The following is a 12,889-nucleotide window of genomic DNA, read 5'->3' on the forward strand; positions in this document are numbered from 1 at the left end:
TATATTTTTGATGATACATGGACCTGGTCAATTATGTTCTTATTAATGTAATACAACTTATTTAGATAGTCACAAAGAATATAGCCCATTTCAAACGTTTTTTTTTTTGCAATAAAGATCATTCTACTGAACTATACAGTTCAATTTAACAAAAAAAACGCCATAAAGTCTTAATTACAGGACATGTTTATTATGCAATGGCTATAACCACCAATGAGTCGCTTGGCCAGATATTAGCCGTGTTAAAACATCCACCCTCATTTACGATGCGCAACATGGTTCAGTTCAGTCCCCGAATAGCCAGGCCGAAGCAGCCGTATATATATATATATATATGTAATTGCCCTGACCAAGGAGTGGGCAGCAGCAATAAAGCCAGGGCCATACATGCCACAAAATGCAGCGTCATAAAAGATATAAAATAAAAAACAGACAACTTCCGGTGCGGCTGTGCAGAAGCATCAACCGATTTCCGTTGAGTAAAGTGAGCAAACATTTAAGGAACACACATGCCATAAGCGGTAAAGAATTACGGTGCCCAGAGGATAGGGCCTCACATACCAAACTAAAATTCAATTTGGATCTACTGCACGACCATTAAAAATTCAGCTGGCGAATTTTAACGATTTAAATAACAATACAATTTGAGCTTTTTTTTTCTCCGCCCCAACTATTTGCGAAACGAAACGTTCAAAAGGAATCAATATGCCCGACTTTTGCTGCAGGCTCCCAACAGAGCAGCATATTGTAAATATAAAATATTTATTGCCAGATTGCACACGCATCCCACAGCAGCAGTTGGTTTTATTCACCACCACCTTACTGCACAACAAAAAAATTAAAGAATTGATTTAACTAAAGACAGTTTATATAATTATTTAAGGGATCCATTTATTAACCTTCGTACAATACTAAAAAATAACTAGTGATATTTTAATATTGTTTAATAAATACAAATGTTCATTTACTGTATTAAAGATATTTAATATTTAAGGATTTTAATAGACCCTTTAGGCATTTATTAACCTTTGAACGGACAAAAGTATTTATATATCCAATTCTTCAATTTTATTTTGTAAAGCTTTTTATATTTATTTACTATCAGGGCTTAAAAAGTTATACTTTTTGTATAATTATTATTTAAATAACTACTTATTTAATTTCCTACTAAGTCGCCCTTTACTACTGAGGTAGTGCAAGTGTGATAAAATATATTCAAACGTTATGCTATAATTAATAATTGTTAATAATTGCCCAAAAGTTCTTTATTTAAACTCAAGAAAAACCATAAATCAACATTTCTTTCTGTGGACCTGATTCGTCTCACAGCCAGATATGCAGCGTACCCTGTCCATTCAGCCGCTTCCTTCCCATTAAATGCATAGCATTGAAAGCATCCGCAAGCAAGAACATGGCAATTTTTCCACACCCCACATGCATTTACCACTTTTGGTGGCCACACTATGAGGCAATTCATAACATTTACCAGAAAAGTAATTTAAAATTAAATAGAGACATTTCTGTACAAATTAACAGCAAATTTCATTGCACTCTTTTTCCTCTGTCCTTTTAAAAATCAAGAGTGCTGAAAATTAAATTTCATTTGTAGGAAGGAGTAGGGATGGTGGTGTTGCTATGTAAAGACTTTTAGTGGCTTCTGGCATGGCAGTTGCGAAGACCAAAAACTAATGAAAGTTCCTTCCTCTTTAACTCCCATGTCCACCTCCTGATGTTTCCTTCACACATCTGATGACATCGTGTGCTAAGCAAACACACACACACACCCACACAACCACCCAAAAGTCTGCATGACTTTTTGGAGGCGAGTAATTAAAGTCAATTGCCATTCTGCCAAAATGAGCTTAACGTGGCGTATACGTAATGCGATTGGGGTATGAAATCTGTTTTCCCCATCTTTCCTTTGTCAACAGCATTAGTTTCGTTGACTTTCCAGCTATTAGCAAACACCACAAAACTGTGTTATAATTTATTAGAAAACACTCTCTGTCAAATGTCAGTTTGGGAAAATATTATGGCTTAATGGCAGAAATCGCTTGAAACCTAAGCCTTATTTGTAATTTTGATTTCATCATTTTGTACGCAGCGTTAAACGTTCTTGCTTACGCCCGCCAATCTAGGTGCTAGCTGAAGAAAAGTCGGATGTTTTATGACTTTGTAATGCCGTCGTAAAAGTTCAGCTAGAGGCAAAGAACCTAAAAACCAAAAACCATTTGCATTTATCCGCAGACAACTTTGTTATGTTTTTGTGCTGGGTGTTTCGTTGATTAGCTCATTATAGAGTGTTTTGACATTTACGAGCATATTTTTCTGGTGAGTGAAGCTAATTTTTAGGCACAGTTTTGAATATGAATAAACTACTGATAAACTCGTAAAATATTTGGGCCTACCTAATCTTAAGCAAATAAATTTAACATTTACTGCATTATTAATCATTAGGATGAAAGAAACGAAAATATGTATTGATTTTGACATATTATCGAAATATTTTGATATATTTGTATTTGTATTAAATGAAGTGTTTATATCAAAAAATTTCCCATTGAAGATATGCAAAATTCTCCTTTCCATAACTTATTAACGAAAATGACAACCCCGTATATTTTTTTTATTCCCACCTATAATAAATATTCAATTAACTGTGCTCTCATTGAGCTGACCTGTTTTTTATTGGCTTATATTTTCCATAATTCACGAAAAACCCCTCGAATAAAGTAAAAATATTTTTTTTATATGCCCGCAAGAATTTTTCATGCAAATGCCGCAAAGTTTCTGCATCAGCTGCCATTGATATATACTTTTTTACGGCGGAAATTTTTCCCACGCTTTCCAACTCCGCCATCAGTTGGATGTTTCGGCCATGGTGACTTAATTTCGCTGTAAGTTCCATTGGCCTTTGCATAAATGCATTTTGATGCAGTTTGCCGTCACACGAGGGACGCTAAACAGATTTGCACCTTGCATACATATAGAAAGTCAAATTTACAAGTTCGCTACGAAAATTGCAACGCAAAATATGCAAATGACAATGAAGGTGGTAGTGGAGGGTGCCCTGTGAGAATGTTGCTACCGAATGAGGGTCATGGCAAAAACCCGAGAAAAAATTCCTTAAATTTTTACACTTGGCCAGGCCAGAGACCATCTGGCAGTTAAACCAGCAGCGGCAGCAGCAGCAGCAGCAGCTGGAAATGAAGTTGTTTTCAGCAGGAGATGTTCAGTGGCGTTCAGTGGGCGGCTTGGCGACTTAATGTGGATACGTGTTGGGCATTGCCAAAGATAAGTAAACGGTGAACTCAGCCCTGCCTTCCAGCATTTGCACAAGTGCACTGGCAATGTTTCTGTTTACGTGCAGCAGCTCAGCTGCTTAAAATGCACTCCATCGACATTGGCATCGGCATACGGTGCGTATGCGTGTTGTCGTTCGCTCTGCGCCAATCGAATGTTCTAATGTTTTGCAGCACATTAAATTGCCAATATGGCTTTATTGTTCTCAGTCCCCCCTAGACGACCTCCCCACTTTGCCCCCTGTCTTCCAGCAAGTGGCAGCGATTTATGCTGTCACATTGAGCGGGTGAGTTCGACGGGGGCAAGGAGGAGCAAGGAACAAGTGTGAGCGGCGCCTGTGGGGCCATAACAACTCTACTCACAGACAAACACACAGAGAGTGCTGCCAAATCAGCATTTGGCTGATATGCATTTCCAATTTTAATTTGAATTCTTAAAAATATGCTCATTCTTACTTTTTGTCATTTCCTTGACTTTATAGAATATAATGAGAAGCCAGATCATGCTCAAGAATTAGCGTCCTCAATTCGAAATTGGTATGACCTTTCTAATTGGATTAGATACTACTATATACTATTATTACGCTATTAAGAACCGTTTTCTATGCTATGAAATAGGCTCAAGAATTTTTTTTTTTGCGCGTTTCAAACTTTTTGAAAACCCGTTTTAATTGGCTTTGATAATTATGAATAAGATACTTTTCGCTTGTTAAAGTTTTCAGTTATTTCTAAGCTCTCAAACAATTATATTTTATTTATCATGTTCAAACAACCGTTTACTAAACAGGTCAGTTTTTAAAATACTGCAATGAAAAAACACAAGCCAGATGATGCTCAAGAATTCGCGTTTTCATTTCGTAAGACAGCATATGTTTTATTTAAGCAAATAATATCTGATATTTTGCAATACTAAATTCCTGCCTTATGTGTGACTTTTAAAATGTTTCTTAATCATTTGATATTAAATAATACAATCTATGCTTTAATTGATTGAAATACCAAAATGAGCTAGTTTTGGCTTCGCTAAGTGAAGCACCACTGCTTCAATGGAGCGTGTGACTTGACTGGAGTCGCTGTGTCTGCTCCAGGCTTCCATTGCCAAGACATAAAACGTGGCACTCGATGATGCCTATGGGCAACTTCGCACATCGGCTTGAACGTCGTACCCATATATAGTAGTTGTAGTACTATAGTAGTGGTTGGTTGCCTACAAGCTACGAGCCATCCTGGCCTAAACATCACTTCACAACTGCCAAGCCGAGCACATCCGGTTTCCGTTAGTTGTGCCAGCCCGCCCCCACGGCCACGCCCCCCCCGCTCGACTGCAGCACCTGTCTGTCAGTTGGGCTGATGTTACTTCAGGTAATATCATTTAGCCTTGTCCTAGGCGCTCACGAATATGTTGGAAAAATATTATCTCGTTACAATGTTAAAAAGTATGAGAGAGTATATGGTGGACTTTTTGTACCATAGCTACGTTTTTTTTCTCCCCCTTTTTGCCATTTTAGTTCGCCACCATTTTGCTTCTCGCCTAGTTTGCCTTTGGCTTATGAGCGGAAGTACGTGTCGCTCGTCTCAAAAGAAGCCAGTATGGTGCAAAAAAATAACACAAAAAAAATGTATAGAAAAAACTACGCACATTTGCCACCATCACCTCAGGGGATAAATAAATGTGTGTGTGCGCCGGGGTTGTGGGAGATGTTTAAATTTGATTTCAAGTGCTAGCATTTTGATGGCAAAATAAGTGAATGCGTGTTGCGGCATCTTACGTGTCTTTGTTATGGCCAGAACTTCCACTTGGAGCGAAAAGTTCGAGGCGAGTCGAGAGCATTTAAGGGAAACTTCAAGTCTAGTTTTGGAACAGGTTAAGACAAGTGAGGTTAAAGTGTTAGATAAGACCGCAGTAAAACTTCAATCACCCGCTTGGGAATTTCGAGCTAAAGTTCATTTTCGATTTTTAAAACTATAAAGAAGAGTGGAATAAATCCCAATTTCCAAAGCGATAAATGTGGCTTGGTTAAGTTAGGTTCATTCAATTATTGACTTGTGGTAAGTTGCTTAACATTGGTTGGTTGATATAACGCTTTTGTAATTAGTTTGTAATTAGTTATTCAATAATTTATAAATTGAATTGAACAATTCAATGGTAATATAATTTCTCCGAACTTTTTATCTTATATCTGCATCTTTTTGCAGATATTTTTGTTAAATTTTTTTGAGTAACCCAAATGTCTCATTAATTGCTTCCATCTTCGATTACGCGCTTAATTTTCCACACTTCCTTTTACTTTGCTCCTGCTCTTACGCCCCCAATTTATTGTAATTTACCATTTCCTTGAACGCTGGCACATTGCTCCCCCTGGTCCAGTTCACCCTTCATGAGCATGTGGCTACAGTTTGGAGCACTTGCCAGGCAGAAGTTCCAAGCGAAGGAGGAGTGCTCGTTGAAAAAGGAGAATAAGAATAACAAGCGGCGAAATGAGGAGCATAAGGAGCTGCCACTTGAGGGGCGGAATGGGTGGTAAAGTCGGTGGCTGGGTGAGTGGGTGGCTGAGTGGCTGCCAAAGTCCGCTGGTGGTGGTGCTGCTGCTTTTGATTTCTCATGCGTGCAACGTTTACTCAGCCGCGTTCGGTGCCCGCGAGCGTAGCCAAAATAACATTCACACACACACACACACACACATTCCGGCCGAATTCTCCCTTCCATTCCACAATATCATGCTCATTTTACAAAGTAATGGGTATTTCATAACAAAAGGGTATGCAACGGTTTAAAAGAATGCTTAATTAGATTTTAAATATAATATTGCCTGAAGTTTATTCCACTATTATGTCGATTTGAAAATTGATAAGAATTAGTTTAAAGTGACATTCGAAGATACTTAAAAAATATATCTTTCTTTTACCACCTTTACAATTTCTTATTTGTATAATTAGTTTCTTAAAAAAGAAAGGACTTCCATTTCTATTGACTTTTTTGAAAATATGTTTATGTTACTGTTTTTTTTTTGTGCAACAATATTTATTTATAAATTAAGAAACGACTTTTAACATACTGGAAACAATATTTCGTGTATTATAGAAACCCCAAAAATGTGGGCCACGCTTTCAAATCTTTTCTCCAGATGGGAGCACAGGTCATCTAAAATTCGATACCCTCAAATTCATCGCTTTTACTTGTTTTGTTTACGCATGAATTTGCAGGAGGGCTCCGGCGGTCGCGATGGCGGTAAATGGGAAAATGAGAGCGACGGCGACGCTTCACGCTTCACTCTACTTGGCACTCACTTAATTATTGCACAAGGAACTGAAACGGGGGCAGCAAGGCGTTTCGCCTGGGGGTGACACACCAGCACAAGTTGCAACTGCTGCTGCTGCTGCTACTGCAACTGCAACTGCTGCTACTGCAACTACCGCTGCAAGTGCAATTTGCAAGTGCTGCAACACTACAACTACAACTGCAGCTTGGGCAACAAACTTTTCAGTGTGGCAATGTGCTTGACATGCATGCTTAGCCGTAATGTTAAAGCCAAATCGCCCATTGGCTTTGGGACTAGCGGGGAATTTAGAGGAGAATATTGGATCCTTTGGCCAACGGAAAGCGAAAAGTTGTGTGCAGAAAGTGGTTAAAACTGAAAATTCTAGTAAGCCCGTTTAAAGTGCTGCCTTTTTCAATAAGTGTAGGTGGCAAGTCAGTGGAAGGCAAAGGAAAATTGTTTGATTAAAAGTTTAAAAAAGTTGGGAAAAATATTTTGGGCAACTTTTAGTTTTTAAGAAAACCGAATAAAGCTGAAATATTTTAAAATTTGCATACTGCGCAGAAAATTTGTAGTGCATAGGCTAAATTAAATACCTTATTGATCAATTCCGAAATATTTAAACGGTAATTGCATTTGAATTTGTGTTTAATCATCTGTCAACTCAAAGTTGCTAAGCACTCAACAGGAAAAGATAATAATTTAGAGATTTATCTTCTTAAACAATTTACATCTAATAAATTACTTAAACAATGTCAGTAAATAACAAGGCCACTGCCAGCCAAACTAATTTCTGTGTAAGCCAAATAGTTTAACCTCCGCTAAATTAGCTCTACCGCAAAACATCATTCACAACCGAAGCAGATGTGACACTCGTTGGAAACTTTGCATAATCCATATGATGGAAATGAAACCGAATTCGAAATTGAAAATTGCGTAAAACAAGAGAACGAATGAACGGCAATTAGTAGAGTTGCCCGCAATTGACCTTTTGCTTGATTCTTGAATAAATTATTTCCACGCTAATTATGCTTAATGTCCTGGCAATGGTTTTTGGCTGACACTTGCAGCTGTTACCTGTCCGGTGGCAAACATATAGCGTATATATCGCTATCACATCCGGCGACAAGTTTTGTCCGCTTCCGGTTGGCAATTAAGTCGGGTGCGATTTGTACTATAAGCCACCCCACCGATATTATTGTTATCGGTCTGAAACAGACACACACACATACACATTCTCTGGCCATTTTTCATTTCGTTTCTCTCGAACCCCCACTTTATGGCCTGAATGTGGTGTAAGCCCTTTTGCCTTTGCTTATTTCGTTATCATTATCCTGTTATCCTGTAGCTTCTGGTGCTGCCAGGAGTGGCGCATAATTAAATTATCTCGCAATTGCCTGCTAAGTGCGCCAGACATTCGTTTATGTTGGAATTTAACCAGAGTATTAACTCCCGCTGCTCTCCTATTTCTTTAGCTATCATAGCTTCGGTTTTTTTATATTTATTAAGCGTCCCTTTTTTATCTTGGTGCCCTGAACTTTTGGCCGCTTCTGGCTTTTGTTCTTTTATTTTTTAATATTTTTTGAGGGCTTTCCTAATTATTATCTTTAAAATGTTTTGCAAAAAAAAATTGGTCCGCCACCCGCTCACAAAAAACGTCAATAAGTTTTGAAGAACCCTAATTATTTTGTTGTGTGCCTTCTTTTTTTTCTTGTTTCGGGAAAAAGTTTCTGTGGGCAGCCAAACTCAAACTGGTCTCGAAAGTTTAAGAGAGCATTTTCCGATAAATGGGAAAAAGTGTTTTTCGCCCGCTTACAGCAAAATCATTTTGTCATCTACGTTTGCATCTAGTGCAGAGCAGCCCCTTCCTGCATTCAGCACTTTGGTCCAAGGACAACATCAAAGGCTTTGCATAACAAATGCATTGTTTTGCCTTCAACTTCTCTCGGACTTGTAAGTATTGTTCCCAAAAGCTGTTGCACAAGGAAACACACACATGCACAGCACATCCTGTTTGCTTAAAAGCTTCCGCCATGCCTGGCATAGTGTATGTCCTTGCTGCTCTTAGCAAATGTGCAATTATGACCAACCATGAGAGCCCCATGATTGACGCCGACTGCCCATAAATCAATAATGTGCAAGTTGAGCATGGAAAAATGTCAACGAATGGACAAACAGCACATTCCTCTTGCCTTGACCTCGTACTCCTCCTCCTCCTCCACCTCCTCCCCGTCATGGTCATCAGCATTTATTTGCAAAAATAATGCCCATCATTGTTAATCAAAGGCGGACAGGACTAGGAAGGATCTGGGGAGTTACCCTAATGCTGACGCTGGTCAGCCATTGTTGTGTTGACCGGTGACCAATGTCCACTGGCCGAAGGCCGATGGCCAGACATTTGCTAGTCAGGAATTCAGACCGGCTCTGGCTTTCGTCCCGGCCTTTTGCTGCTGCTGTGTTCAATGGTATGTGCCTGACGCTGTCTGACATGCAGGCGCAATCATGGCAAAGACACTAGAAGAGGTCTTAAAAGGTCTTCTTGTTAAATATAACACCTAGTTTTTTTTATCAGTCAATAAGCACGTATCTCTTTTCTAAATAGTTACTATATACAAGTGGAACTTAGTCATCAGAATATGTTTTGTAGGAACTTTTCAAGTTCGATGACACACTATGACTATTTCTATTGTTTAATAAGAATTACCAAAAAAAAAAAGTAAATATTATTTTAAGAAACTTTAAGCTTGACTGCCCTACATCATAAAAACATACAAACTCAATGTAATTTTAAAAATGTAGTAACTTTTCTTACGTGTACATCTAAAAAAAAAATAGAGGAAAAAGTGATTAGAATAGGCTTACTGCCAAAATACGAACGTTTATATTCAAACTATTTAAATTCGTAATGCAATATTATTTATTTGTATATTTCAATTCTCAGTAAATTTCTCATAAATTTCTTTTTCTTAAGATTTTGTTTTGTCTATAATTTTTATTTCGTTTCTAATTTCATTCATTTTTTCCCATATTTATTTCTGATATAAATCTATTTGGTTACTATTTAGTTATCCATGCCTGTGGACATGTGTCCGTCCGAACATACAGACAAACACATAGACACTAGTCCACACTCATGTCCTCAACAATGGACGTTCGCAAACAACAATGACAATAACAATAACAACAACAGCAACGACAACAATAACAACAACAACCCGAGTGCCACTAACAACAATGGAGCACAAAATTGCGGCTGTCATCAGTGAGGAAATTTGCATTTTGCACAAATTGCAATACGTAAGCTCTGCTTTTCTGCTTTTCCGCCCCTCTATCCTCCATCCCATATCCATTTTTCCGCTCCTACTTTGTTGTTTACCCTACTACTTTTAGGGCTTTTATTTTCTTTTTTGCACAATTTATTGGGCCGCATATCAAATGATTTTGGGGGCTTTAATGGTGTGTATATAGATAGACAGATAGCTGTGCCAGAACATGGAATTATTTCGAACTCATTAGAGGAAAGGATGCATCTACAGTAGGAGCAGTGGGACCGACAAGGAAATTGCATTTACCAGCCCACCCACTCACATGCATATCAATTAAGCTCGAATTGGGTGGGTATGTGGGTGTGTGTGTGTGGGTGTGCGACAATGAGGCTACTAATGGGCGGTGGGCGTGCCTCATTAATGTTGCAGGGCCCGACTCCGAATGCAGTTAATCGAAAGATTTTCCAGTCAACTGGCCTCGCGGGACTCCTTTTCTCTCTCTCTATCTCTGTTCGCAAAATTAGAAATCACGGAAATAGTTTCCGCCTGTGCACTGAACTGAAGTGGGCGTGGCCGGGGCGGGCCATAATTCCATTGATTATGCCAGGTCCGCCAAAAGGGGAATTTAATTCAATCATTGACAGCTGAACGATGGCATTAGTGACACAGCCTTATATATACATTGGAAATAATTACTTAAATTTTTGATTTTTTATTATAAAAAGAAAATAAAATAGTATTTATAAAACAAATAAAAAAAATTTGTAAAAACACTTTATATTTTAATTAAAAAAAAGAGGAAAGACGATTTAAGTTTAAAAAATCATTTGCTACAGTATACAGAATAGTTAATTGAAACGAATTATTATAAAAGGTTTTAAATGAAAAACTTAAAAAGCATAAACCAGCTTTTTGGTTCATTTTTTTACTACAGAATATTCAAAAGTAAATTAAAAAAAATTATTAACAGCTTTTGAATTTGAGAAACTTAAACAGTATAAAAGGGTTTTTAAGTAACATTTTCTTTATTGGTTAGTAAACATTTTAAAAGATTAAAGAAAAGTTTTCCTACATTTTCTCACTACTATTATTAAGATAAAAAGATTTCGACGCTTTGGATCCGAAGGTTGGTTTATCAGAAGACCAATTAGAATTTCGATTACAAAAATAATCGATTACATAATGAATAAATAATATTCACAAAGTAAACAAAAACAAACAAGAAACATAGTAGATTTTTACAATCTAAATTAAATAAGGTTATTAAATCAAATTTTCATCTTGGCTTATATTTTTGTTTCAATGTAGCGATGCCGTTCACTACCCGCGTGTTAATCATACGCCACGTTGCACAGCTATGAGCTAATTAAGGTTCGAACAACTCCTAGCCCCTCGAGTGATTTAATAGATTTCCAGTTTGACATTTTATATGCATTCACCGAGAGAGGGCTTAAGTGGCTGAGGCCTGCTGAGTGTTTGCTGTGTAATGAATGGGTTGGCATCCTTTTTCCTTTGATTTATTGGTTTTGCTTTTCAGCTCGTTTTTTTTTATTTTTCGGTTGTGCAACCCACACAGCAGACGTGCTTTGCATAATTATTATTTGGAGAGTTTGGCAAGTGTTCCAGGCCTCTGTTGATTTTATTCTCCTAGTACATGGCTCAGAACATATGAATTCAATGTTAAGTTTTCGATAGTTTAGCCGAGAGGATCCGAATCTGAATAGTTTTCGTAAAACGTAAAGTTAAGGTACTTGTGCTCAAAGCTTATTTTAAAACCGTTTGATATAGCCACAACAAATACAAGGCACATGTTGAGCATCAGCAGTAAAAAGTAGTTTATGAAGAAAAAGGTATCCAGTTTGATTATGGTGTCTTCTTTATATCTGAATTCCCAAAGAGTGATATTCCAGCTAAGGATACTCCTAGTAAGATTGCCAGTAAGAATTCTGGGGGCTTAAATATATTAATATCATTCATTAGTGACATTCAAAAGTCAGATTACCATTATATCCGCAATATCCAGAGTCTGCTTATAGTGATTAATGTCTTTGCAATCCAATTTTTGCTGGTTAAGAGCACGATCACAGAAAGTATATATACACTGAAATAGTGGGAGATATCTCGCTGAATTTTTACCAGCCGATTGTGTACTTTAAGTAGATTTCTAAGCATTTTCCAGCATTGTTCGTTTCTAAGCTGATTTATTAATTCCTGATTCAGGGACTGAAGCCAAATGTAGCTATTTACGTGGAGAAGAAGTTGCAGATGCCAGCCCAACAGGTAGGTGAATACAAGCCATCTTTGGGTGGTATTCTTCACAGACTCCATTTGCCAGAACAAAACGAACAGTATTTCGATGGAAATCAGCCAGGAACAGCAAAAGGCTCGCCTTACGGACACACAGAACCGAGTTCCCAATTTCGACTGCAACTCCCTGTGAGCTTGGGCCATTTCATTTAAAGTTTCCGGCAAAGATCTCTTTAGCATTATGTAATAGATGCAGGCAGTTTGTAGATATAGAGGCTGCCACGATCGACCACAAATGCATCGAGAAAAACAAAGTACATAAGGAGACATATAAGGCTCCAGAAATAGACAAAGTATATGAACACCTGATGGCCAAAGCGGAACGTCTGTGTGTCCTATCATAATGCAGGCTGCACAAACACAACAGATGGCAGACCTTCTTCTGGTAATCGAAGAAGCTGACAATGTGGCACACGCAGAGCAGTTTGTGCAGCGGCGCTGACAGCGGCATGTTTCCAACTAATTGGACTAACGACATCGACGGCAGCACAGGACGAGTAGTTGTAGTTGTAGTCCTGTGCAGTCAAAGGAGCAAAAATGCGAGTGCGGGGGGCCATAACAATTTGGTGAGTACTTAGCTCTAATGCGAGGCTGGTGCTACACAGGGATAAAATATAGCAACAGCTTAGCAGGAGTGAAAGTGTTGATTTTAATTTAAAAGCAGATTATTTCCTGAAAATTACTTTTCTTATTTTCTAGTTGTAAAAGAAGAGAAAATCTAATTGTTTAATTGATTTACTTGAAAGAGAAGAGAATA

The 12,889-nt window shown here is 37.9% G+C and overlaps 1 protein-coding gene across 1 annotated transcript; it reads right to left on the minus strand.

Moving 5' to 3' along the window:
* Window positions 1-11,464: 11,464 nt before the first annotated feature.
* On the minus strand, window positions 11,465-12,583 carry LOC108145609. Its single transcript, XM_017271144.1, is given in 4 exon segments — window positions 11,465-11,778; window positions 11,868-12,329; window positions 12,332-12,469; window positions 12,472-12,583. Coding segments are annotated over 4 exon segments (1,026 nt in total).
* Between the last annotated feature and the right edge of the window lie 306 nt (window positions 12,584-12,889).

Source organism: Drosophila elegans, unplaced genomic scaffold, assembly GCF_018152505.1.
Source record: "Drosophila elegans isolate 14027-0461.03 unplaced genomic scaffold, ASM1815250v1 contig_208, whole genome shotgun sequence".
Lineage (NCBI taxonomy): Eukaryota > Metazoa > Arthropoda > Insecta > Diptera > Drosophilidae > Drosophila > Drosophila elegans.